General features: G+C 50.9%; 1 protein-coding gene across 9 annotated transcripts in view; it reads right to left on the reverse strand.

Annotated features, from left to right (window-relative positions):
• Positions 1 to 27,513, reverse strand: part of BAHD1 (bromo adjacent homology domain containing 1) — a 62,291-nt gene extending 34,778 nt beyond the window's left edge. For 8 of the 9 annotated variants that reach the window (XM_080595590.1, XM_080595589.1, XM_080595587.1 and 5 more), the window contains exons 1-2: positions 3,668 to 5,320; positions 272 to 633 (exon numbers count right to left, since the gene is read on the reverse strand). In XM_080595590.1, the coding sequence (XP_080451716.1) occupies positions 272 to 633; positions 3,668 to 5,303 (1,998 nt within the window). In that variant the 5' untranslated portion in view covers positions 5,304 to 5,320. Of the gene's footprint in view, positions 1 to 271; positions 634 to 3,667; positions 5,321 to 27,242 lie in introns of those variants that run through there. The other variant, XM_080595595.1, reaches the window with a different exon arrangement.
• Positions 27,514 to 27,837: the final 324 nt, after the last annotated feature.

Genomic DNA, 27,837 nt, shown 5'->3' on the forward strand with positions numbered 1-27,837 from the left:
CTTTCCAAACCTCCCATCACGCAAGGCAATGTAGGGTGTGCGAGAAAAACAGAGCCAACAGCTTGGCCTCAAAGCCCAGCCAAAGGGCTGCTGACTCACGTGTCCAGGTTTTAGAAGACATTAAGTGACCACCTCTGCCTTGGAGCAAGACCCCAAACCTTCCCAAACCTCCGGGACCTCGGTAATATGAAGATGCTCAAATGGATTTGGAAAAAAATAAATGAGGAAAACAACAAAACGAACAAAAAACCAGTGCTCCACAGACACCTACCACGACGTAGACGGCCTTCTCGCAGGCTGTGCCGACGGGTATCCAGCCGTTGGTGGCCCGTCGCCGGCTGATGCGCTGCTGCTTTGGGTGGCCGTGGCCGCCCGCCGCCTTGCTGTCGGAGGCGTGGAGGCAGCCCGTGGTGTTTCGGAGGCCGGATTTGGAGCCGCTGGGGGGCTTTGAGCTCTGCGGACATTCCCGGGCCATGGTCTGAGGGTCGGAGTTGGGGGTCTGCAGGTGAGGAACGGGTTCTGCAGCTGGCGGCACGCTGGGTACAGGGCATCCTGAGAGCGGGTGGGCAGGTGACGCAGGGTGCCCTGCCACGGGGATTGTGAGGTTCAGCTGGTCCAGAGACTTGCAGCCTTCTAAGAGAAGGGAAGAAAAAGAGGCACGAATGTCATTTGAAATATAAGAGGACTACAAAACCAAGGCTGTCCCAAAGCACCACCACCGTCCTCCGAAATTCTCTTTATTGCATTACAGCAGCAAAGCCCCTTCACGTCGTAATTTCATTTTGCACTGTCACAGGATTCTAAAAGCAAAGATGTTTCTAAGCTTGTGATCCTCCAATATGTTGTTGCTGATGACACTGCACTACAACAAACCCCCCTGAAATCCCACCAAGTCCTGCCAGCCAGTAATACACATCAGACTGGCCAGTGTCCAAAGCGCTCCAGCCTGTCAATATGTATAAAGGAAATAAAAGGCTTATCAGAGTGATGGGAAGGATTAAACCATGCTAGTGGCAGAAGCCAGCTTCCTTCCAGAAGCTGAATTCAAGTAATCAGGGGAAAAATGAGAAGATTCTCCAAATTAACTCCAGAAATATGAAAAAACGTGGATCAAAACTACACGAAATGATGCACGGGGCTGCCTTCAGCAAAACCGCACCCCCAGGGCAGAAGCAGTGACCACGACAGGTAACTCGGCTGCTGCTGCCTCTCAGAATCAGCCTGGAACAGCTCACACTGCTCCAGGAGTCCTAAAACAAGCCCCAAAACCAGGCTGAGGCCAAGAAAAGAGCAAGTGTGATCTGCGTTACCTCATGTCAGCAGGAAGACAATCCCCATACCGAGACATAACACGTCCCTATCCCCTGCATCCAAAGGCATGCTTTTAGTGGTGACTGAAAGAGCAGCTGAGGGCAACCTCGAGGAGATGCCTCCAGACTAGAACGTGACCTAGCAGGTCTGCGGGAGCACGCTGCTGCACAACAGAGAGCTGCTAAAGAACATAAAAAGGTAATAAAACCCATGAAGTTACCGAGCTCCAGCTGAACAATGGACGAGATCCCCCTGCAATAAGGGGAAATGAGCCTCCCTCTCTACGAGGGCTGCATTGAAGCCAGTGGTGAACCGCGGACCCGAGGGCTGCTGTGGGCATCGCTGGGGTTTGCTGACCCCGAGCAGCAGATGCCAAAGCAACTTTGCTGGTGAGACGTCAGGGTGTGAGTTCAGGAATCCTGCCTGGCCTCGGCGGGCACAGGACCTGCGGAGCAGTGAACCACCTCTTCCCTGAATCCCCTCTTCCCTGTTTTGCTCACAACAGGCTGCAACTTGAACACGCCACCTGAGACAGATATGCCCCATGTCACATATCGTGTTGGATCCACTCGTACCGACACTCTCAGATGGGAGCCTGGCGCTTCCAACCGAGTAATCCTTTAATTCCCTAAACTAACCCACTTGAGGGAAGGCTGAGATTTCAGAGGCAGACCTATAAAAACCAACTCCTAAGCACAAACTCCTGTTAATATTCTGGGAGCCTGCAGAACAAAGTCTAAATTATTCTGATGCGGAGACTTTTAAGCCCAAGTTGCTCACAGGAAGGAACTGAGAGCCCGCGAAGCATTTACACGTACAGGCAGCTTTAACCCAGAACGCGCTGCATCCAAAAATGTGCTACAGCAGGAAACGATCCTGCCGCTTGCTAATCCACGTTGTGAAAAGATCAGAGCAGCAGGGTGACACATCGCTGGTAAATACACACCCTGGAACTGCTGCTGCCAGCTCCGCGAGAAGCCACCGGGTTTTTGCAGGGAGGGCTGAACTCAGAAAAAAGCCCGTCTGCTTACTCGGAATCGGGGGCAGCAGCATGCAAACTTTCAGGAACGAAGCAGGCTGGCATGACCTCGGGGCACCAGGCAGGGAGGTGTCAGACGAGAACACGCTGCCGAGCTGGTTGTCTTGCGATCGAAAAGGCATCGAAGCTGCGAGGGAATGCCGCCTAGCCCCTGCCGTAGGAAGCGGCACTACGACAGCGGAGATATTTAGGGAAAACGGAAATTATACTTTGACCAAACGCTCCCGACTTTCAGCAGCTTCCTACAAGGGAAGACGACAAAGCCTCGCTCAAACCCAAACTTCATCCGCCTACCTGGAAATCTGTTTGGGGTGGCTCAGTCGTGCCTCTTCTGACTCGAACGCGTGTCCGTGGTTAGGTGAAACGCTAATGCTTACACCCCCAGCAGCCGAGCAGCAGCTCTGCCTGCACATCGCACCATTTGGAAGCGGCAGCGGTGCCTTGCTTGGTGACTTGGTGACTTTTACACCAAGTCCTGGTGTCTGGTGACCACAGCGCAGCGATCCAGTTTTAAGTATTTCAAAAAGATGTTTTTCAATAGCAAAGGCAAAGCTCCGAGATAAAGCCTGCTGAAGGACAAAGCCTGAACAAACGAACTGGACAGAAAACAGCCAGGCAAACAACTACCCCACCTTTACACTGCCACTCACCCCATTTCGGGGCCTGATTTTTCCAGTTTAATAGCAAACACAGCACCGCTATCCGCCGAAGCAACGATCTACCAGCACTTACATCACTGCAAAGAAATTCAAGCATCAGTCCAACCAGTAGACTCAAACTGAATCACAGCTCAGCCCTGCCAGATCAGATCGAATGAAACCTTAAAAGACTGCATCCCCTGCGCAACTTTTACTGGGAAGAGTCTGACAACCAAGGCAGCGCTTGCTTCTTCGCGCTGCTCTGCCAGGATGCTTCGGTTGTGAGAACAAGATTTTGGGACAGGATGGGCAACACAGCCTGATGTGTTTCAGACCCTCTGCTCAGCAGCAGACAGCGAGAAGCCTTGCAGAGCATCTAGGAACCGAAACCATGGATTTTACACAGGGCAAAGCAGTCAACTCCAGCATGACAAGCCCTCGGTCACCTCCTTGCTGCCTAGATTCTTTCAGCGCTTCCACGCTTTCCACACCAGTCAGACTTTTCAGGGGGCTTTTTAGCCTTTCTGGGCTAAAACTGGGGGAAAGGGAGGTGAAACACGGATTCTTTCTGATGCCAACCTTTGATGAACCGTGAGACACCTCCAGTAGCCACTGTGCCCAAGCAGCCCTCTTCTCCTAGGAATGCCAACTGAGATTTTGCTCGCGCTTTGCACCTTACCTGCTGCAAAAGGCATTTTGTAGGGGTAGCTGTTCCGTCCCGCGTGCACGCTGCTGATCCTGCCCTCCGGCACGTGCACGACGCCGCAGACGCTGTAGCTGTTAATAGCCGTCCCTTCTCCACAGCAGTACGGGGAGTTGCACCAGTGGAGGGGCTGGAAATGAGCACCCGATGGCAAGGAGCCCGGTGATACCAAGAGCCCCTCACAGGTCGCAGACTGCGAAAGCTCATCCTTGGGGTAAACCGAGCAGTGAGAGTAGCCACTGTATCCACTTTGGCCATAACAAACGTAAAACCCGTTCAACGGAGTCAGATCTGAGGACTCATAGAGACATCCACAATCCGTGTGATTCCCGGGAACGGGCAAGGGAGGGAACTGCTGCACGGGAAAGGAAGGCTGATGAAATTCCTGCTTGGGAGTTGGGGATTTCTCTCCGGGTCTTCCATACTCAGGCTTCATGGAAGCTTGTCCACCCATGAGCAAAGGCAGTCTGTGGTAGAAACTCTCTGTGCTAGCATAGGAGCTAGACAGTGACTCGTAAGGGACAGGTTCAGCCGTCCTGTAGAGCCTAGAGGAGTCCCGCTGCTCCGCTTTCCCGAAAGCGCCCAGGGTAAGCCCCCGCCAGCCGTGCTGGCCTTCCATTTTTAAGCTCGCTGCTTCCTTTTTAGACTTGACGCAATTCTTCCGACTGGCTTTGGCCCACTTGAGCGTAGATTTCGAACAGTGGTTCTCGGACTTGCCCTCCCCGTCTGATTTACTCCTCTGCTTCAGGGGCTGGTCCTTCTCGTGGGTCAGCTTCAGAAAGGCCACAGCATTCAGGCTGGCCAGTCTCTTTGGGGTGGGATGATAGGGGATGGTACCATCCTCCCTCTTTGTCCCATCATCAAAGACCTCATCCAGCGAATGCTCACAGCTACTGCATTTCTGACTGGGCTCGTGTCGGTTTTTGCCTTTACCTGTTTTCACAGCTGGTTTCTCCAAGGCAGACCAGTTGTCACCAGCTTTGCAATGCAAGCTCTTGACCGTACAGTCTCCGGCAGCTTTGGCGGAATCCCTCCGAAAGCGCCTGCCAGACAACAAGCCATCGTCCCGCTCAAAAAGCAGATTGTTCACAGCCTCTGCGTTCAGTGAGGCCAGCCTACGCTTCCTGGGCTCCGAAGGAGCGCTGTCAAGGTCTTCGTCTGTCCCCGGATAAGTTATTGTGCACTTTTCCCCAGATGAATCACTCTTCCCCGCTCCCACGGGCTTAACTTGTTCAGCAAAAAAGGTAGGTCCCAAGCCCTCCACCCAACTGGGAAGGTCCTTTTTTTTGCAGCTCTGGGTCTCCTTCGACAGAGATCCGGCCACATCCTCCAGCCTGGTGAGGAGCACTTTGCAGGTCTTTTTGTTCACCGAAGGGAGCAGGCGTCTCCGCAGCGGGTACGTCTTGCGGACTTCCTGCAAATTCTTGCTTTTGTTCGTCCCCGCAAACCCACTCGGACCATTGGTGCTTTCGGTGGCATCCCCGTCCCTCTGCTCGCCGCACTCTGCCCGTGTCCTGTCCATCCTCCCGCTGCCTGGGGGGGACGAAGCCTGGCCAGCAGAACCAGCTGGATGCTTCAGAAGGAAAAGTTGTTTCTTCCGGGCATGCGTCATAGGATCAATGTCCAATCCTGAGAACGAAGAGAGAAAAAAACACATCCGTTAATACCGCTGAGAGGGACCCACCTCCTCACGAAGCACCGGCTGCCGATTAGGAAACACTCAGGCCAGCTTGTTTCTGCACAGAGCCGAGTCTTTTTGGGTGACGGCCAGTTAAGCCAATTAGGAGACAGGATGCAATGAGCTGCGGTTTAATATTAAGCCATAGAACATGGCAGTAATTAAAGGTGAGGTGCTGACGGCAAGTGTCACAGGAGCCAGGAAAACCAGGATTTATCCAGAAAGCCGATTCACCAGCTCCCAGCCCAAACGCATGCCCCGCTAAGCCGATGCTGTCTCTGCCACGTTACAAACTCTCATCAAATCTACCAAAGCTCATCTGAATCCCGATCCAGGCTAGGCACAGAAATAAATCCCAGGTATGTGATTGCTTGCGTGTTGGTACAGGCAGGCTGTTTCATTGTCATTTTCTGAAACAATTAGACAGAAGAAAAACAAAAAAGTCCACCTACTCACATAAAAAGTAAACGTGGGTCTATTAGGTGGAGATCTGCCAACGTTAATAAAATAAATACATGCAAATCCCTATACAGGTTAGGACCTGGCTACCTGTTGCTGCTGTCGTTCCCCACAATCGCATTTTGTAAAAGCTGCGGACTCCCAACAACCAAATCACCACGTTTGGCAGAGGCTTGAGCAGATATCCCAGGCTCTCAAAAGAGGAAAGGAATTACTTAGCCGTGTCATTCCTGACTTTCCATCTAGATGGTACGCCAAGACACCGTTAAAACAGACACAAATGTCCAAAATACAAGAAGGAAGAGATAAGCATCTGCCTGCAGGGCTGAGCAAACCACCTCCCAGTGCCCCGACAAGCTGCTGCCCGGCCGGCCCCACCGCCTCCGGACTTTCCCAGCCAGGTAAAAAGTTAAAGAAACGGTCCGGCTCCGATTTACTATAAGAGGGAACTTTTCCTGCCAGTGCAGGAAGGCCTCGGAGGAGAATGGCTTGCCCTGAGCTCTATGCTGAATGCCATGAAAGGGTGCGAGTTTGCAATAACCACAAGCATTGAAAAAAAAAAAGTCTAATTGAGTTATGTTGGAACAGATTTAACACAGCCTGTATCTGAGCACAGGAAACAGCAGCAAAGGGCGATCGCTTGCATTTACTGGTATTTATGAAGCAGTCAGATTCCCTTTATTGGGACCAAAGTGCCAGCCTTCGCACCAGCATCCGCTCAGGAGCCGTTTGATGTCCCCTGTACCAGGTATTTACTTGGCTGCAGCACCCCACGATTGACACGATCGACGCTGGCCTGCTACTTGGAGGCTGGCTAATTAAAGCTACTGCATCTGTAGCGATGAGAACAAAGCTACCAAATTACAAGAACTGTTCATTTGATATGGCTTAATCAAGCTGATAATTAGATTATCTATTTGAAATAAGCCCAGTGTGTTTTAATTGACTTGCTTATGTATGCATTAACTAAAAGAAAACCAGGAATTGAAAGCCACTGTGGTTTGCACGTTGCTTTTGCAGATGTCAAAGCCTTCCTGAGATGTCTTGGAGTGCCTGAACCCTTTACACCCCGTTATGCACAGGATAACTCCTCTGGCTACTTCCCAAACTGGAGTGCTCCATGGGGAGCAAACATTTATGTACATCCGTGTTTTTTTTTTCTGATAAGCAACACAGGTTCTGGAATTTAGGAAGATGGTTCATCAGTTCAGACAGACAATTTCTCCCCAAATCCGAATAATTCTTGCACAAGCAGCTATATTAACCACAGCCAACCTTGGGAGTTAGCAAGAGGACTTCTATTTAAAAAATAAAATGCGCAAACGAGGTTTGTCTCCCAGCCCATACAGACCAGTGGTTTCTTTGCAACTCCAAACCTATTTTCTGCTGTCCCCAACAAAAGACTGGACCTCTGGCAGAAATGCTCAGCAGAGAGGGGAAAAAAATGAACCAACTGTGGCTTGCCTTAAAAACCAGCATCAGCTGCCCCATCTCCTCGAGCTCTCATTGCTCTACTGAGAGCAGCGGTCGTCTTCTGGCCACCACTCCACATCCTTCACTTGCAGAGGCTATATAGCATATCAGCGTTTGAAAAAGAAAGGGTATCTCTTAAAAACAGAGTACTTTAGACGTGACTTTGTTCAAACCAGACCTGCCCAAAAGATAAAAAGAAGTTTGGTACAGGTTGAAGGAAGGGAATTTCTCCACCGATGAAGTGGAGAATCATTAACATCACGGCGGCTGCCTTCCCTGTCGTACCCCATGGGGAATGCGCCAAGACAAACAAGAGCTTAAATAAAATATCTTTTCCAGAACCTAAGTTCTGCCTTTAAGTTATGATACTCCAGATGAAAATGGCATTTTAATACACACATTTCCTCCAACTGCAACAAAAGCACCTCCCTCTCCAAAGCTCAGATGTGAAATCTGCATTCTGGTGCAGAACAGGTATCACTGTCCTGCGTGCTGTAGCGTATTTCCAACTACTACTGTACACCAGCTTTCATCACTGACAACTGCAACCGGAATGTCAAGAGAAACACTCGAGTTGAACACAGAGATGACATTAGAGATATCGAGTCAAAAATGCATTAAAGTGTGAAGAACACAGAGATTCGACGCGATCCTTTTTAAGAGTTGCGGTCGCGTAAGCTCTTTGACACAATGAGTTCTTAGGCACAACAGTAATCAAGCCATCACAGGCTTTTTATTTATTACTTCTTAGTAGAAGGAGGCTACGTCTGCAGAGATCTCCTCCTTTTCATCTGGTCTCCAAGTTTTCTCTCCCCCACTCCGAGCTCAGCTGCTCGCCTCCTACAAAGCACTTATCTGCAGATGAAGAACTAAATATCTGGAAATTTGTGCAAAGACAAAATAAGCAAACCCCACACGTTTTGGTATCACGGCCATACAAATCCTTTAAGCAACAGCAAAGAAAACATCAGCTCCATCCAGCAACACTTCCACATGACTGTAAACCCTCCGAAATCCAGCTTTATTGAAGAAACACCAGGCTACCCGCAGAAATACAATCAAAGTTAAGTAATGCTGACTTCTGTATTTGCTCCCTCACAAATTTCTGCAAGTTCCTTGGATAAACAAACCTAATCAGCCAAGTTTCTCCCCAACCCGCTCGAGCATTCAGTTTGGAGACCAAGAGAAGCTCATTTTTCCAGATCACACCCCGCTAAAAACCTCAAGTCAAAAATTAGGTGAACTGTGTTTGTTTTCAAAAGCATGACTGCATCCCATTTGCTCTGCAGTAGCTCAACATTATCAGTAAAAATAAACTGATTTTAAGCCCGTAAGTGGTCACTTACGAAGCATGGTTCAGAAGGTTCAGTTTCTACAAAGGTAACTTCCCTGGGATATTACCACGATAAAACAACTGCCACGACCCACAGGGCAGCTTGTTGAAGCTGGAGTGTTGTTTTTTTATTCCCTTTTTCTGACATAATTCTCTAACAGAGGTGAGAACAACCAGGTTGAGCAACTGGAATGAATTTGGTTATTCTAGAACAACGTGCAGCGTGAATTTATTGTGACTGATGGCAGGGGGTGGACAATACCATCACCCGGCTCCATATCCCACAGAAGCCACCTGCAACATTTTTGGTCTGGTCCTCAAGATCACTTTTGGAGAAACTCTCTTACCATCCCACTGAAGGCACTCTCAGCCCAGAGAATTGGCTGCGTTTTCCAGTTGTCTGTGATCTGTCGGACACGGGTGCAGAAAGGGCCAGGAGGATCTGCTACGAGACCACCGCAGCGATGCTGCTGCCAGTTTTGGAGAGGTACCACGACAGGAATGAAGAAAACGAGCCCGCTAAATCAGCAATTCATCCACATTACGGGCACGCATCCAGAAACAAGCAGTCTTACTAGATTGCTCCATTGAACAAAAGTCATCTTTCACACACAGGACCAGCAAGAACTCATTCCCTGCCTACCAAATTGCTTGCATTACAATTGCTGTGGGGCTAGTCCTGCTCACTCACTTCTCAGCAAAAGTCCTGAGTACTGACTTACCTGGGATCCAGTAATCCCTTCTCTCTGCCCAGCATACGGCACAAACAGAGCTTCTGAATGCTGCTTGAAACTGAAATATCCGACTATATATCACGCCTTAAAAATCAGAGTCACGCAGAGCTTACCGAGAGCTCTTATCTACAGCCAGCACTCAATGCAGCTGCCAAGGGGGAGCGTCAGGGCTGCTTGTCCCCTTTCCACCTCTGTATGGCTTCATGAAGCAAAGAGGAAAACCCAACTGTGCCCAGAAGTCTCCAGGAAATCACGATACAAGCTGAAGAACTGAAAGTGAAGATACTTACGGCAGAACCACCCCTCTCCTGCTTGCAGCTGAGGAACTGGATTAGCAGCAAGGAGACGGTGATTTATAACTGCTAGAAGTGAAACAAGTTTGGCGGAGCAGCTTGGTGTAGCCAGCTGCATCCAGAGCCCAACAGGCATTTTAAAGCTAGCTGCAGTCGCTCTCTCCTTCCTCAAACTGGACCAGTTCGGAGAAATTATACCGGCAGCTGCAGAACCCTGATCCGACTGCAGAAATTCAAAACTAAATGCAGCGGTCTCGTTTTCTGCCAGAATAAAAGCACGACCCAAACAGCAAAATCAGAAGAGAGTTGATGCCTCATTAGCAGGAAAATAAGCAAGTGTGTTAACAGCTGCATTTTCTGTAATCATGCAGCTGTAGCATCTGTCTCTTCCTCTCCATCACTTGATTGCAAGTGAAATTAGAAGAAACCAGTCTGGGACTACCCATTCAAGCACCATTTCCCTTCCAAAGCTTCACTACAGAGACGCGCTCGTTCCAAGGAGACGATGCCAAAAGCACAGAAATCTAAAGCTTTCAGAGCTTCTAATCCGTTTGGCACTTCAATAACATACAAAGAGTTACGACAACAGGAATCTTCCTCTCTGCGCACGGCATTGTGCTGTTGACTTTCAGCCCTTGTCTACTGGAAGAAGTTATATTCTTTTAAATTGGTGCAGCTTACACTGTGACAACAACCCCATAACTGCAAGTGTCTGGAGGATTGGCTCCTTTCTCCCTGCTGCTTTTAAAGTCGAATCACTTTCGGTGCTATAAAAGACGCGTTGCATGAAGGAAGCCTCCCAGGAGCTCTTGGAAATCCGGGTAAAGCACAGAAGTGTCAGGTATCCCAGGCTGAATCGCCTAAATGCTGTGCGAGTCCCACGAGCAGGAGCATCCTTTCAACCTCAAACATTTAGAAAAATTACAATCGTTACGGGCTGCAATTTGTCTTCGTGGGGTCCAGCCCTGATCTGTCTCTGGAGGCTCATCGAAAGCTCGATCATCCACATGCTCCAGAGAAAACTGTTTATACAGAGCTCATTATCCTGCAGAAAAGGCTTGTTTTTCTCTCTCATCAACACAACCCTCACCATTTGCCAGCACCTCTCGAAAATGAGGTGAAGACCGCACCAGCTGATGCAGTCGGTGCCTCTAGCTTCAGAAAGGCAAGCATGGAGGGATCTGGGGTTTCCTTTACCTCCTGCACTGTCCAGAGAGGATCTCCAAGCTGCCCGGGCTGCTCGCTCCCCTCACTGGTCCGACAGAAGTAATTATGCCTCGGTTGTGAAAGCCGGTGCTCCAGGCACATCGCTGTGTGGCCCGTGATGAATTACAGTGCTGAAACAACTGCAATTATCAGTGGATGCTTTAAACCAGGGGCGCTCTACCTGTCTGAAAGCAATGGCAAGCTGCGAAGGAAACATGCCGGGGTGCAGTCCCTGCTTGCACAGCTGACCACTTGCATAAACATGAGCCAGACCTGTTAACACCCCAGCAGAGAAGTTGCACGGCTGATTCCTTGGGAGGGCCTGTCCTATTCTTGATTATCTGGTTTCAGATCTTGCCTAGTGGCAGTGCTCCGGAGCACTTTGCAGGGAAGCCAAAATGAAATTTCTCTGGCTGTTCTCACACTCTCCGCAGCCCCAGCAAGGACTGCTTGCAAAAGAGGGAAAAAAAAAAAAAGGCAGGAAAAAAAAATGGAAAAAGGAAAAAAGCTGAAACCTGACAGCACCACACAAGAGCCCAACGCACTGGAGCCTTCCCAGCATCCAGAGCAGGAGCAGAGCCCCGGACAGACACCCTGCGTTACCAACACCACCACACGGCTTGCCCTGGACAAAATGGCCCTTTTCAAGTCTCCAAGGCAAAAGTGGACTTCAAAATTCCCTGGCCAAAGCAATTTGGAAGCCCAAGCACTGGCAGGGAAGGCATCTCACACTTGCTTCATCTCCCCTGCCCCTGCTAACAGGCTCAGCACGGCTGGCAGCAGCATGGAAGCTCGTGCTCCCAGGGCTGTGTTTCACTGCACAGGTACGGCCACAGCTCCGGGGAGGTCGGGACTCAGATTTGTACCTCTTTTGGCAAAGAAAGGCACCTGCTTTTGGAGAGGAGATTGTATCAATCTGCTCGGTTAACTACCTTCATTCACAGAATAGGTTTTTCCATTTGCAAGTTGAACTAAGCAGTTTATCCCTATCTACCTGGGCAAGGTCAATTCTTTCAATACCAGTGGAAAAGAAATGCGTTCGAGTATGGGGGAGATTGGAAAGATGGCTCCTTGACATCAGTGACAAAGCGCGTTATTTGTGGAACTATCACGGTGTCTGGGAAAAGCACACTCCTTTTCAGAAAGGCCCTGTCTTTTCTTTCCCTGTTCCTGGTGCTACGATACCATATTTTGTATCACATTTTCAGCGAAAAGGTACCGCTCGGGCTGAATATCCAGTATATGCTGTACTAAAGGAGAAGCGCAGGAAGTAATGCACGACCCAAGCAACCCAAACATCAGTCACCAAAACCAGACAGAGCCCCACAGCCGTGGTCTGTTCACAGGCTTGAATTGAAGACCGATGTTTCCGAACGTGAAGCCTTCACTCATCACCTCATAGCACAAGCACGACCAACACTTGCAAAAACCACTTCCTATGGCCTGTAAGAACTAAAGATTTCCACCGCCAATAGTTGCCACAATCCTGATTGTGACCTGACCATAAAGCACTATTCTTCTGCACATCCGCAGAAAGTTTCAGTGTTTTTGCTGTTGTTTACAGCCTCCCCAAGCAGCGGACAGAAATCAGCCCGGGGCGATTTAGAGCAAGGGCAGCCACAGTTTCATGCCTGCTCTCTCAAGAACAGATGCAGAGCTGTGCTAACCTACAAGCAAAACTACCCTAAAATTCCATGGGGACTTCAAAAAATAATCAAAAATCAGAAGTAATCAGAGATCGGGATGTTGCTCTGTCCCCTTCGATTCCTCAGAGAGGTACAGAACAACATCCTTCCTCACTCAGAGGCATTTCTTCTGCCTTCCAACAGGTTAGAGAGGAACGTACAAGGATGCCAATGAAGCTTTGAGCTATCAGACATCTTAAGGGTGATACAGCATCCAGCTGCTCCTGCTCAGCATCTCCATCCTGCAGTCATCCCCTCCTACAAGGGAGCCTCTCAGCTGCACCAGCAGGAACCGGTGGCCACCCTAAAACTCACGGCCGGTAGCCACCAGCTTTGGATGTTTTCTCCGAACTGTCTGCTCGTGCACAGAGCAGTTCAGGGACCCTGGGGAAAAGTAACACGCAGCCATGTCATTAAAGATACAAGCAAACAAACACACACAGAAAGCCAGCCCCTGCCCAAACAGAAACCATTTCTTTGCCAACGCAAATGCTGTAATTATTCCCGCAGTGCAAAGCCTACCATCGGCTTCTCACCTCTCAAAACTAATCTTTTTTTTAAAAAAAAAAAAAAAAAAAACCAAAAAAACCACAAGGACTGTGAATAACCAGCCCTGAGCATGCCGCTGCAATGAAGCCCAGGGATGGCAGAGGAAATCCCTGGCATCTACAAGCGCAGGAGATGCACTCGTGCAGGTGGGGTGGAGATCAGGCTCAGCTCGTCTCAAGGCTGAAAGCTTCGTACCAAGCACTCGAGCCTAAGAGAGGTTTTGACACTCCGCCTTCGCTGCATCATTGCCCAGCGCGGTGCTTGTTAGGTTTTCCTTTTAACGAAGGCAAGCAAGCTACAGGGATCGAGCAAGGGGAGCGCCAGGAAAGCCGGGAGGGGCGCCACCTGAGAAACAGGTGAGACAAAAGTTTCCAGATTATTAAAGCAAAGTTTTCAGTAGCAAGCCCAGCCTGAGAGACATCTGCATTTGAGAAATCATCACTCGATTTCTCCTTTTACACTGCTTTGACACCGTGAGTCAGAAATATCGGATGCTCATCCCCGCCCTCCCATCCACAGCAGCCTTACAGATCCTGCAATTCTCATGAAATACCCCAGAGATCGTCAGCAGCAACCACTACTACATATAAAACACTAGACGCGCTGAATATCCCTTGTTTACAAAGACTTGCCTACTAGAACTTTAAATAGGTTCGGCGTGAAGCTGCCTACATGACAGCTACGCTAACAGCACCCAGTACGATGCCTATAAGTAGCTTGAAAAACCAAGCAAAAAATATTTCAAGAGCTTTGACAGTTGTGTTTTTAGAAGGAGCACAAGCTTTGCCAATCAAGTTAATCAAGGTTTTTTAAAAAAAAAAACAAAAAACAAGCCCTGCTCATCTGATTTTCCATATATGCAAAACGCAAACTAAATTCCTACACGGCAGAAGGCTGAGTCTGGTGAAATATCAATCATGTGTCACTTTGCTCAGATCGCTCTGGCACCGTTCCTGCTCACACGGACAAAATGGAACAACAAATTATTTCCAAGATGCTATATTTTGAAGAAAAAGGTGCGAGATTTTTCTAAAGTAAATATTAAAGCTCTTCTATATATCAGCATCACCCTCTCCCACAAACACTTTAGCAATTTCCTCCAAGCTGCTGAGCTTAAATAATTTGAGGTGTGCCGCGATTTCACGTATTATAGGAGCATCTGCAAAACCGTGCCGCCTTTGGGGACTTCGAGGGCAGGTTCATCCCTGCCAGCTCCTCTCCGTTTTGCCTGGCTGTCACTGCCATCCTGTCTCTGGACCTGGGCTTGTCCCCTCTCGGGTAAGTCTGCCTCCACAGAGGTCTCTATTCACTCTCTTAACTCCTTCTGGAAACTGTCAGCAGGACACCCTTGAGATCTAAAGGCAGCAAGTTTCTACTCAGCACGCTCAGAAATTGCTTTAGGGGAGGGAAAAAAGCAACACAGGAGATTCAGGGAAAAGCAGGGCATTCCTTCAGTATAACGTCTAGTTAACCATCAGACCCAAAATGCACCTAACAAGTACATTTTTATTTCCCCCTAAATAATTTCACCGTATTTTTGTAACTTCCGAGCATCCCTCGAAATGCGGAGCCCCACCTCAGCACCGGAATCCTTGGCGCTGAGGCTCCTGGTACTGACTCTATCAGTTATAATCCCTAAGGGGGGTTCAGAAGAGAAACTGGATTTTTAAATTTACAACATGCATGTTTATAACCTTGACTTAAACTTACAGAAGCCTTAAGGTCAGGCAGGCAAAAAAAGCCTACGTTCAATACTTAAATACCAAGTTCGTGTAAGGTTTTAGAGGATTCCTGTGTTCTGACTCATCCCTAGCTGAAGCACCCTGACCATAACTACCTCTTCAGACTAAAACTGCAATCTGAATGTATTTTCAGTTCTAGGGAAGTCCTTAAGACAGCATTGTCCTTCATTTGGAAGCACCTATTGTTTCTACACAATTTGTTCAGAAGCATTGTACGACTTCAGCCCTGGATCGCTCTGTACGAAGCAAGCTGTCCGTAAAGCTGATGCTTTCCTGCCATTTCAGATGTCACCACTGTAAATTTTGATCCCTCTTTATACTCAGAGCGCAACAGACAACTCCCACTGGCATCCACGTAACCCAACGCTCTCCTCACCGCGTCCTATGTGCTGCAGCGCTGTGCGCAACGCTAAGCGGAGCTTACACCTGGAGCTGAACTTTCTGCCTTTGAACTTACTCCTGGAAAAGTAGGTTGGATGGAGCTGAAATTTAGGCTATTCTCATCACATTGGACAGAACTCGTGTGGATCAAGAAACTTGAAGCTACAAGAAAGGAAGAACAGAATGTTAAGACACCGTACCTAATTGTTTCCACCCCAGTACCTAAAAATGGTAAGGTGCCTACGCTTCATTGAGAAGCAAACCCACCTAAAAATATCTCTACAGAAATATTTGTACGCGTTTAAAAAGGTACATTGGTTTTTGTTTTTCCATAAAATATTGTCTCAATTAATACCACCCACAGAGGTTTATATCCATGCATATTCCAGCACCGCAGTCAAACCACCAAATGTACCCCAACTTACTGCAATTCCACCCCGCTCCCCTCTTTGCAATGCAAGCGCACAGCATTTACGAGTGAATACAAGGCAGGTGAGAAAGTTCCTCTTAAAATTTCACAGCTCATCTGCTTTAATGAGCTAGGTCAGTCAAAAACATTAGCCCAACCAACGGGTGCTGCAACACCTCCTGATTTCTCAACGGAGAACAAGCTTCATAATTCCTGCGTTGGTGTCAGGATGCCCACCTGTACAGACAAGGATTTTCTGCCGTCAGGTGTGTGAGGTTTTTTCTTTTTTGTTTTAAAGAGCAAATTGGCTCTCCAGGAAGGTAATTAGACACTGAAATACGCGCTCTGCTAAGGCAGCAGGTAGACAGGTAGGTGATGGTTATGGACTCGAGGGCTCAACCTGCACGTGGAGCACACTGGAAATCTGGATTCGTACAAGAAACAGAGGAGATTTTAGGTTTGAACCTAATGTTACTAATGTCTTCATCAGACCAGCCCCAACCTCCACCAGCCGCTAAGCGATTAAAGTTAATTGCTCGGTCATTACACTTTTCATTACTAAGCAATTAGCCCTTCAAGGTTTTAAGTGCCCAGCGTTGGCTCTTTGCCGGGTTATTAGGGGTCTGGGGTAGGCTGGGGAAACTGGAGCATCGCGCTCGGACCAAGCACCGCGATGCCACGGCAGCTCCCGGCTGAGGCAGAGGGACCTCCACCCCCTGCACAAACCTAACGGGCATCATTAGAGCCCAGGGAAGCAGGGGGATGTGATGCCACAGGTCCTGAGCAGGGCTGGCAGAGCTTTCCTAACCACCAGCAGCCTGCACTTCCAGGGAAGCCCATTTAAGTCCCATTAGGAGCTGGCCCCACTCCTCCATCCTTTACCCGCGTCGTTAGAGGTATGTATTTAAGTGCACGTGCGTGCTCGCACCCAGGTTTGATCAGTCATGGCAACAAATATCCCCCTTAAATGGACCGGACAGCATTCGCAGACCCGTGCTGGGAGAGATTTGTTTTATATCCCCTCATTAACTTGCATTTATCTACCTACACAGGCATGACACTATTTGGCCATTTAAAGAGGGAGTGATTAAACGAGCTCGGCTTTCGGTGCAAGAGGTACGAGGAGGCGTTCTCAACACGGCAAGCCATGTAACCACACCGAAGCACTTTTCAGGTTGTGTTGGATCTTGCACAGCTGGAAGGAAAGTCAGACTTTTAAAAAGAACCAGGAAGAATTAAGAACAATGAATAAATTAAATGCTCCGTCTGGAGAGTTCTGGATTGAATTATCTGGAGCTCCGGTCAATGAAGGTGCCCCCTGTCCCACAGGGACTCTGTGAGGTTGTGCTACGTGACCTGACCCAGAAAGCGTGCCCTAAGAGCTACACGTGCACAGGCCCCGCTAACGGCAGTTGTCTGCAAGGAGAAGTATTTGGGAATCATCTGTTTAATCTGTCTGGTTGCTGCCACTTAATCTGGTTAGCGCTCCGCGGGAGGAGCGGAGCGCTGGGTTTTGCTCCTCAATTACTCTCCGGCTGCTCCCTGGGACATCCCCAGGAGCCAACAAGGGATACGCGGCCTGAAGAAAACTGCTGTCGGGTAGCCTCAAACATGGCCTTTTCCCCCAAACTTAACAATTCAGCACCAAAACACAAGACATAGCAGGCTCCCTGAGGGCAGGCCTGAGACCATTCAATATTTTATTAGCAAGTCAGAGGCTCAACTGCAGGCAACGCTTGGAGAGGGAGCAAGCAAGTCTTAGACAAGCAACGGGTCCACAGTATTATCTTGATGGGCCAGAAAAACATTTTAAAATATTTTTAAATGCCCATCAATAGGGACAAATCCACAACTTACAGCCCAGACAGGCAGGAGCGAAATCATGATGAAAGCGGCCAGCAAGGTGGCACTTAGCAGCTGAGGTTTATTGAGGAGCACAAGCTGAGTGAGTCAACAACATCGTGCTGTTGTGAAAGAAAAGCAAACATCGTCCTGGGGTACGTGCCCAGGAATGCGGGATGGGAGCAGGCTCCGGCTCACGGCTCTGCGCCGCGTCCAACACGGGATAAGCGAGGCAGCACCGAGGGACGCAAAGCGACTGGCAAGGGGAGGGTGTAAGGGCTGAAGTCATGCAATTAAAAGGGTGGAGAAAAAAAAAGCCTGTAACACACAGAACGGCAGCATGGCATTCTCCAGGGGATACGGAAAGGACTTATACTGTGCCAAGGGAGATTTAAGAAGATTTTTCCTACATCTTTCCTTCCTGCTGGGCTAGAAAAAGCATCAGACTGCCTGAAGAAGTTCAGGCTGAAGAGAAGGTTAAAAGAATATCCGTCAGCAACCTTTCGGTACAACTCATCCCCTGCCGCGCAGCAGAGCTACAACCACCCCAAGGTCCTTTTCTGCACCTGATGCTGCCACGGGTACACAGCAGCAGGGGCCGTGCAGTCAGGACAGGTGCCCAAAAGCTTGACTGTGATTTTCACTGTCACGTTTTAAGAGCACACGCGTTCGGCAATGCAAACCAACCTCAGATGAGTGGTGAAGGAACGTAACTGAGAGGTCCTCTTTGGAAGCACAGAGCTTTTAAGCAGTTCAGCCTAGTTGTATGGAAACATCCCAGGTGCCTCCGACTGGATTTTCAGGAAGGCCCCCTGAAGTCAGGCTCTGGCTTCAAAACATCTAAGTGTGTTAGGTAGGGACAAAAACCCCACAAGCGCTACACAAGCTGCTCTTCTCAAATGAGCACCCCGATACTTCAAAGTCGCCCTGAATTTTCTCCACTTCTGATTTCAAGGATGATATGGCGAAGGGAAGAATAAAACTTCTGAGGAACTCTGAGCAAGGGGAGAAGCTAAAATAACGAGTATTACCCCTGGATCATCAGCTGTGGGATTTGAGAATATCGACTGAGCTACGAGAATGAACGCACACCGAGATGCTCAGCACACGGGGCAGAGGGATGGGGAAAAGCCAAATGCCCTTCTACACCCAAGCCACCCGCACAAGAGGGTGGAAGAGACGAGCAGCTCGGAGCTACAGGCTCCACTACTGGCAGACAAAATCCGACGCTGGACCATCGCAGACCTGACCCGCGAGGGATGCCTGCAGCTGCAGGAGCTGCCAGCTGACGCCGAGCCAAAGCGGGAGACGCTCACCGCTGCCGGTCAACCGGCAGGAAGTTTCCAGGAGCTGCTGGAAGAGGGCAGAGAGCTGCAGCGAGCGTTGCTTACCCCAGCTGCGTGCAGACGTGGACAGGAAAACAGCTGATAAGGGGAAAAAAAAAAAAAAAGCACGTGCTGCAAAGCCCCCCCCCCCCCCCCCCCCCCCCCCCCCCCCCCCCCCCCCGTGCACCACCGCATCGTCCCAGCACCCGAGCCGACTGCCCTGGAGCCAGTTTTGCCGCTGGCAGCCCAAATATCCAGAGATTTGATCCAAAGAGGATCTGATGCTGGACGACAGCTGCAAAGAGCTTTGAGCTGAGGAGTTTCAGCCCCTGACTGCAGTTGCGATACACAAGGATCCAATATACCCACGCAGGATATCCCCAGATACCAGGATTTCAGCTATTTGTCACAGTAAAATATTTTAAACCTGAGCAAACCAGCAGCATTCTTTAAAGTAAAACGACAGATAATATCCCGTTTTAGAGCTCCGAAGTGAGAACCTTGCTCCTCATTTCAATAACCAAGATAAACATTTTATTTAATGGCTGTATTAGCAGGCAGAAATACACCTCTCTTTGGAAAGCAAGGCAGGCTCACAATTCTGCCTGCTACAGAATTTAAGCTCCCAATTAAAGGAAAATTCCTCCTAATGGGGAGGAAAAAAAAAACCCACGCTCATTTCTTCTGAGCTGAAACCAAGTGCAAATCCTCTCTTTGAATCTCCAGACCACTCCGGTGCTTCCTACCCTGGGGGAGTGCTAGCAAGGCACGGGGATGTTTTTTAGAGCCCCGTGGATGTAAAAGATGCCCAAGGAACCCACACAGCTCTCTGCTCAGGCTAACCTTACAGGTTTCCTTTCGCCTTGGGTAAAAAGGATGAGCCCCGAGGCCACCACAGCACCTTCAGCCTGCTGGAGTGATCAGAAACCAATAGCCAAATATTCGCCCCTTTTTTCCTTGCTCCTCAGGCAAGGAATATCCAAACCAGCCCAAAAATGCTTCTTGTGTAGCACTGAGACGCCTCGACGCTGTTTGAGCACGCTCAGGACACTGAGCTTTGATTTGCCTCAACACTTTCAACTTTTTTAAAATTTTTTTTTTCATAGAGACTCCTTTGGGCAGGAGGGAGAGAAAGCATTCACAGCTCGCTCTGTTCAAGCGAGGGGATGGACAGGGTTTTATACAGCTGCATGAGTTTTCCAGCCAGCTAGAGGGGAAGGAAAATGAGACTGCACTCTGTAAAGCCATAATCTACAGGAAAGACCTCGGGGGCAGCACCTTAAGCCACTTTCCTTTTTATTTTAGTAGTCCAACCACCGCTCTGTACAGGGTTATTACAGCTAACCAGGTTTTAATCGTGTTTGAGTACTGGAAAGTGGAAATGCTGCTGGTGCGCTCGCTTTCCTGCCCCTCCGTGGTCCATTTCTCACCATTGCCTCCAATGGTTTCCTTGGAAACATATGCAAGCCTAAATTGGATTGACATTCACTTAGTGGGCAGATGGAGTTTCGAACAGCCCAGTGCCTGAAATTCAAGGCCGGCTCTCGGGGTAAGTCATGTTATCGGTGCAGAAAACACCTTCCCCAAGTCCCCCAAACCCCAAAACTCGGCGGCAAAGTCAAGAACCAGCTAATTATTCCGTAATGAGCTTCGAGGTGGAATCTCAGGCAAAGCCAGCGAGATTCCCCATTGTCCTTGCATGAAAGCACCGGGCTGAGAACTCCGCAACATTTTTGTTTGTAGGGAAGGATTTAATTTTTGTTAAGCACCGAGAAAACAGAAGAGTTGTTAAGCTCATTAGCGGTTTCAGGCAGGACGAGCGATGCGTATCGCACATAGGCTGAGCACAGACAAGAGCCCTTCGCAGGTAGCAAGGCACTCCGCACTGTATTTATGCTGCTCGCACCAAAAACTCCGGTGCCAGGCTGAAATTATCCCTAATGACTGCCAGGGAGCATATCTAATACGCAGCTGCTGACCCACAGTTCCTTAGCGAAGCTGCATCCTCCTTATTCCCCAGCATCAAGAGGAGCAGGGCGTTTTAAATCACACCTTGATAGCCCTGGGGGCCTCAGAACAGCGATTTCAGAGAAGCTGGTAATGTATTCTGAAGAGGAAATCATCCTCTGGCTCTTCTTCCACTATATGAAAAGAATGGATATTGGAACAAATGGAAGTGATTTGTATTATTGTTATTATTTTAAGGCTGGCTAAACAGTGCTTTCCCAATCGTGCTGGCTGTCCTCTCCAGAGTCCAAAAGGGTTCACCTCTTTGCAACCAGAAAGCAAGAAAGATGGTAGAAATCCCAAATAATTATATTCCTAAATATCTTTCATTAATTCTAGCATCTAAGAATGGGAGAGATGACGATAGGGCTCTCGGGAGGGAGAAGGGGGGCAGATATCATCGTTGCATATTCTGCCTCCACCAGTACGTGCTGGGATAACAAATGTGCCATCATTAAATAATTAAGGATGCGTGGGAGAATTGGGGTTACTAAGTGAGGGTTTAGGGCACAAATCCCCCCAAAAGCCAGGTTTGCTTCCACTGCTCCAGCAATTTGCTCAAGTCTAAAGAAATCCCAGTTCGGGATTTGCCTGTCCAAGACGTCAGGATTCTTGTACCTGTCCTGCCACCTGGCGTTTAGCCAGTTATTTTAAGAAAAAGAAACCTTTTCTTCTCGGTCTGCACATGATAGCAGAGGAAAAGGATTTGGCAGCTACAATCTTCCCCGCTCTGGAGAGATCTGCTCCGTCTCCTTACTCCGAGCCACCTCCAGCCCTGTTTTCCTGCACTGCCTCTGAGCTAGACAAACAAAGAAACAAAACCAAACGTGCTTCTTGTGCGTTTCTTTTTAAATAAACAACAACAACAAAAAAAAACTTGCGCTGCCCACTAGTTTCCTTCACAAGCCTGCGCTTCCAAACCTCCCCTGCTTCTCGATGCGATCCTCGCTGGTTACTTCCCCCTGCCTGAACCCCCCCGGTGCCTCTCCAGCCTCCCTCCGCAGAAGGAGATGTCAGTGCCCCCCTCCTCTCCGCCCCCCACGGACCCTTCTCCTTTTCACGCTCTTCCCAAGAACGCGCTCCATCTGCCCGTGCCTCCGGCGTGCTCACATCAACGCCGTGTCTCCCGCGAGGCGCCGAGCCCCCCTCCATTTTAGGGTCCGCTCCCAACGCTCCTTTACTTGGCACAACTTCCCCGGCGGAGGGCTCGGTGCGAGCGGGCGCTTGTCGGCTCGGGCAGCATCGGCGATGCTGCGGCTGCTCGGCCGCGCTCCCCGCCGCGGTGCTGCCCTGCAAAAAAAAAAGTCAGCTCCGGCCTCGCCTCCCGCCGCCGCTTTCGGCCCCTTCCAGGTACCCGGCGGGCGCCGGGAGACACAAAGACGGCACGGCACGACGGCGGGCGAGAGCGTGCTATTTTCAGCGCTCTGCGCAGGCCACAGCCGGGAACAATAGAAGGCCGTGCGCGGTGCGCGGCTCCAGCGCTGCCCCTGGCTCTCGGGGCTGCTCCGGCGCTGTGCTTTTATTTCCAGGACGGGAATTCGGGCGCCAAAAAGCAGCCGCCGGCCAAGCGGTTTGGGTCGAGGCAACCGAAGGGAAGGACCTCGTTTTCGGTTCTGAGAGCATCGTGAATAATTTGAGGCGTTGATACGCAGGCAGACGCTCAGAGCCGAGATCTTTTATACGAATCAAGCCTGCCGAGCCAGGCAGGCTGCACACTTTCAAAGCCGAGCGTAAGAAAGCCCTTCAAAAAAAAAAAAAAAAAACTGCTCGAAGAACAATGGGTGCCAGAAAGCATTCCTGCGATGCGGCTTACAAAGCCGGGGGGAAAATCATAATTTCCTTGTTTAGTCACACCTTTGTTCCAGAAAATTGGGACACGAGAAACACGGCAACCTGCAGCTCTGAACCGAAACATCTCGCCGCGGAACGCGAGGCGCTTGGCATCAATCCCACGCTCTTCCATGCCGAAAGCAGCCCGGCGCCGCCGCGCCGCAGCCCACCTGCTCGCGGCGTGCATCCGTCCGCCGCACGCAGGACGGCGTCAGCTGCACGACGGAGCTGCGGTAGGGGATGGAGGGGGACCCGCGGTGTCTTTTGTAGGGGATGGAGGGGGATCCAACGCCTGCGCATCCCAAACACCCCCACAGTGCCCCACCAAGGAGCTCGGTCACGGTGCCGTGCAGAGAACGAAGGGATGAGCGGCCGGACGCGACCCTCAGCAATAATTAAAGCAACTGTCTTTGACGAAGATGACGCTAGAAGTCAGAACGTTTAAAAGGTGATAAAAGCACTCCCCGCGTGAAAAGCTTTTAAAAGCAAAACCACAAACGCACTGCGCCCTCGGTGAGCTCGCGCGAGCCGATGCACATCCCTCTCCCGTCCCAATAGGTGTTTATTTGCTGTACTCCACGGCTAACGGCGCACTCAGAGGCAGCCCGAAGGCTCGCTCGGTGCCACCAGCCTCGCAGCGCCTGGCACGAGGCATTTTCCCCCGTTTTTAACCAGCCGAGGAAGGGCACCGCAGTCCCCACCGCCGCCTAACGCCTGCCTCGTGGCGAGCCTGCTCATCGCTTGAGCGCGCCCAGGCAAAACTCAGAAGCATCCCACCTCTTAGTTTTAATTTGTAATAAACCACACACCCCCTGCAGAAATACTCGTGAAATTCCGTGTCTATCGATGATTAGATGAACATGGGAAAGGGAACTGCTCTGCCAGACAAGGTATCCTCATTTCGGCTACTCCCACTTAGCCAGAGCCTGGCTGTGGATGCCCTCAGCCGAGCGACTCCTACCACAAATTAACCTGAAATGTTCTCTAGGACTTGTATTAACGCGACATCGATAGCTCAGAGATTTCAAAATAAATACATTTAAAAAAAAAAGAGGTTCAGGCTGCTTGCTTCTCTCAGCTGAGCACACCTTGCACGTCCTGCCAGCTTCTCCGTGCTCTCATATTCTCCTGTTTTTGTACAGGGTTTTGCCTCCATTGCAAGAGAAGAAATACCATTTAACAGATTAATTAGATTCCAATTCCACAAATATCGACAGGGTGAGAGAACAGGTGCAATGGGGTTCGTCTTAAGACAGATTTACATCTATTCTTCTTAATGATACCCTACAGTTTACCTTTAATGATAACATCGCTCCCTCGCTTCATTTTGCATCAAGACAAGATTTCCCTCAACCCATTCTTCCAACGGAAGAATTTTTATTTTTTACTGTCACGTGAAATATTGCTGAGTTCTTACTTTACTTTTAATAATAAAGCTGCATGCCAGGACATCAGGTTCGGACAGTAAGTGGGTAAAGGCCTGTTGCACTGTACCAAACAATCACGTTTCTTTTTGTCTTCAGAAAGAAGCCCTGTGCTAGATTTAAGTGTGTTTTCCCTATTTCAAGAACATCAGTTGCTGATATAGGGGTTGCGAGTGCAAAAACTTGAGAGGGTTAAATCAGAATGGTCTGGTTACAGATAATTCCTTCACTTAAGGCAGCGCCTGGCCACGAAGGTTATTTATTTATTACATTTTTGTCCTTAAAGGCATGCCCTTGGTGCAAATGAGAACAGAGACTGCTGCGCAGGATGGCTACGAACGTTTCCAAAGAAATGCCCTCTGCCCCGAAGGCTCCCAGGATTAATCAGAAAGCGAGGGGCACAGCTCCTTGTGAGCACCACCTAGAGCTTCTCCCTTTTTTTCCTTTTCTCCCCTTAAAAGCGCTTTGCATCCAGAAGTTACCCACGCTCCATAGCTGTCACACTTTGAGGAAATACACCGAAGACTGACACAAATCTGCAGTGGCTAAAACCAACCGATTTCCTCACGGCTCGCCAATAAGCTGCCTTCAGACGGACGCAAATACATTGGGAAGCAAAACAAAACATAACAAAAAAACACAAACCAACATGCCAGACCATCAGAAAAGCCTCTGGATGGGGAGGAAAGCCCCTGGAAAGCATCACCCATCCCTTCCCATCGCGCACACAGCCGTCCTGGCTGGTGCCAGCCCGTGGCACAAAACGCACAGCTTGTGCTTGAAGCTCTTTTTAATTTTACGGCTTCTTTGGGGTGTTTATTTTCCAGTTTTTGTCTTTCCCAGTTATCCAAACTGCTGTTTCATGTATTATTAACGATATGATGGTTGTAACTTAATTAGCTCGGCTGCTCGGGCAGAAAGCAGGGGTTTTGTTGCTTCCGCGGGGTGCGATGCCACGGTTAACCGAGTGTCAGGTGGGGCACAAAAATCCACCCACCGCTGCTGCTGGGACCCAAAATTTGGGCATACCTTCGTGTTTTCGCAGCACCAGATGCAACCCTTCATTTCCCAGGGGTCTGAGCTTAATGCCAAACTGTGAGCGGGCATTTACCTACCATTCCTAATTATTTTTCAGCCGTTTGCTCTGGATGGACAGATTTACTTTTCAAGGCTTAGTTACGGTGCTGTGACAGTATGAGATCTGCGTTTGCTGAAGGGTTTATTTCCCCAAAATAATGGCCAAGCACTAGCTCAACAGGATATCCGCAGGCTGTTCCAACACGTGTCCCCCAGTCCATAGAGCGCCTCGATCACACAATACCAATTAACATCACCAAAGCAAACAATATTCATTTAAATCTTCTGCCCAGAGAGGGGAAAAAAAACAAAACAAACCAAACAAACAAAAAACAAACAAACAAACAAAAAAAGAAATAATAAGGCTGTCAGACTGGAGACAAAAAGGTGATGCAGATGACGGTAAGAAAGACAGTGCGCCAGCCCCGAACTAATCGATCTGGTTAAAAAGAACTCAGCAGCTCCCAAAACAACAACATTTCGGCTACAGAAGTGAGGTTGCGACTGGTTTTGCCCCCCAAGTGCCACGCTTCTCGGCAGCATTACATCGCTCTGCGCAACTGTCACCATCAGCCTGCACCAAACAGAGCATCCAGGAAGGATTTTCCCCTCCCACAAAGTTGTTTTCATCCGCAGGTTTGGGGTTTTCCAACTGATTTTACACCTCTAAGCAAAGCTACGTCTCACTGCGGTAGCATTTCTGCTCAAGAGGAGCAGCTAGAAACCTACGCTGCTGCTACATTGAGAAAGCTGCGCTGAATTCATTAGGCAAACAAGTAGAAATCAGTGCTTAAATCATAAAAAAGTCCAGTTAAATCAGAGCAGCGCACGCGTTTTGACCACAAGGAAATATTTAAGACAGTCGCAGCTGAAGCCGGGGAACGACTCAGGTAGCCAGGACATGACAAACGTGAAGGATGGCTCGGGATGAATATGTTAGCAGGACGTTCCTGTTAAAGCGCTCGGCGGCGTGCTGATATTTAAATCCCATTAAGATTTCAGGAGCACCGGTCCATCATGCGGCCGGCGTCGCCGCCATACGGGTGGGGAAACTTCGCCCGAAAAACCGAGACCCCAGAAGCGGGACCTGCGAGCCCAGCGCCCGCGATCGCACCGAGCGCTTCCTAATTGCGGCCAGCGGATCAATTAAGCAAGGGCCTGGCCTCTCGCTCCCGACAATTAGGGCTTGAGCCGAGGGGCGGCCGCGTCCCTTGGAACACCGCCGAACCAGAACCTCCTTCAGCCGAGCGCTGGGGGGAAGAGAAAGAGAACGGGAGGGAAGGAAGGGAAGGGAAGGCAACGAGAGCAGACCCCGAAGGTCGGGTTTTGACGGGTTTTTCCCCCCACCCCTTTGAGTTCTCGAGGATGCTCTGGTGGAAGACACGGGGTCCCCGTGCCTTCCCGGCATCCCCGTGTCGAGCTGTCGCCGCCGGCCTGCCGCGGTCCTGCCGGTCACATGCGCTGGCTCCTGCGTCTCGTGGAAGCAGCTGGAAAAGAGGGAGCCAGCGAAGAAGCCGCCTCCATTAGGAGCCACCGCTACACAAAAGGAGAAGAGGAAACCGACCCGCGGCCACCGGGGCCACTGAGGGGAGAGGAGGGCCGGGAGGGGAAGGGATAAAAAAAAAAAAGAAAAAAAGAAAAAAAAGGGGGGGAGATGGGAGCCCAGAAGTCCCGCACCGTGCCCCGGGCAGGCTCGGAGCCACCTGCGCCCCACGCGTGGGGCCAGCGGGGAGAAAGTGCCCCGAGTCGGCGGGTTTGGGGGCACCGGGAGCGGGACCGGGGCCAAGCACCATCACCCGGGGCCAACTCGTGTGCCCGGGCTGCTGCCCCGAATGGGGCCGGAGCAGCCCCACGGGGGCCGGTTTTCCTGGGGGATCGCCCCCCGGCTTTGTACAGACCGGGACCGGGACCCGGGACCGGGACCGGGACCGGGGCGGGGGGGGGGGGGGGGGGGTTAGGGCCCGGCCCCTCTCCCCCCACACCCCGGCCCCCCCGCTGAAGGAAAGTTCCCGGTATGCCCGGGCGGCCCCGGCACCTGCTACCGGGAGGGGACACGAAGGGGGCGGGGGGGGGGGGGGGGGTGCGCGTTCCCGCGGGGACTCACCGGGGCGCGCTCCCGCGGGGCTGGATCCGGCGGCGGCGGGAGCCCGAGGCCGGGGCTCGGCGGTGCTGCGTCAGCGGCGGGACCGGCACCGGGATGGGGACGGGCACGGGGATGAGGCTTCCCCCGCCGCCGCCGCCGCCGCCCGCCCGCCCTCGCCGCAGGGCGTCGCGATCCGGCGCGGCCCGGGCGGGCGGCGCGCAGAGGCCGGGAGCGGGGCGGGGGGGGGCGGGGGGAGGAGGAGGAGGAGGAGGAGGAGGAGGAGAAGGAGGAGGAAGGGCGGGGGGGGGGGGGGGGGAGGCGCCGCCGCCGCCGCCGCTGGCTCCCCGCAAGCCGCTCGCCCCTCCGGCCTCCTTCCTGCTTCCTCGTCCGCCGCCAATCGCCGCCCGCTCGCTCCGCCGCGCCGCCCAATGGCGGCCGCCCCTGACCGCCGGAGGTGGCCAATGGGAGCGCTTGGACCCGCCCCCCCTCAGCCCCCCCCCGCTCCCCCCCTCCCAACACCCGCCCCCCCCCTCACGCCCCCCCCCTTTACCCCCCCCCCTTCTCCCCCCCCCCATCTCCCCCCCCCCCCCCCCATTCCCTTCAGGCTCCCGATGCA

This window comes from Anser brachyrhynchus (genome assembly GCF_964034855.1).
Source record: "Anser brachyrhynchus genome assembly, chromosome: 5".
In the NCBI taxonomy this organism is placed as follows: Eukaryota; Metazoa; Chordata; class Aves; order Anseriformes; family Anatidae; genus Anser; species Anser brachyrhynchus.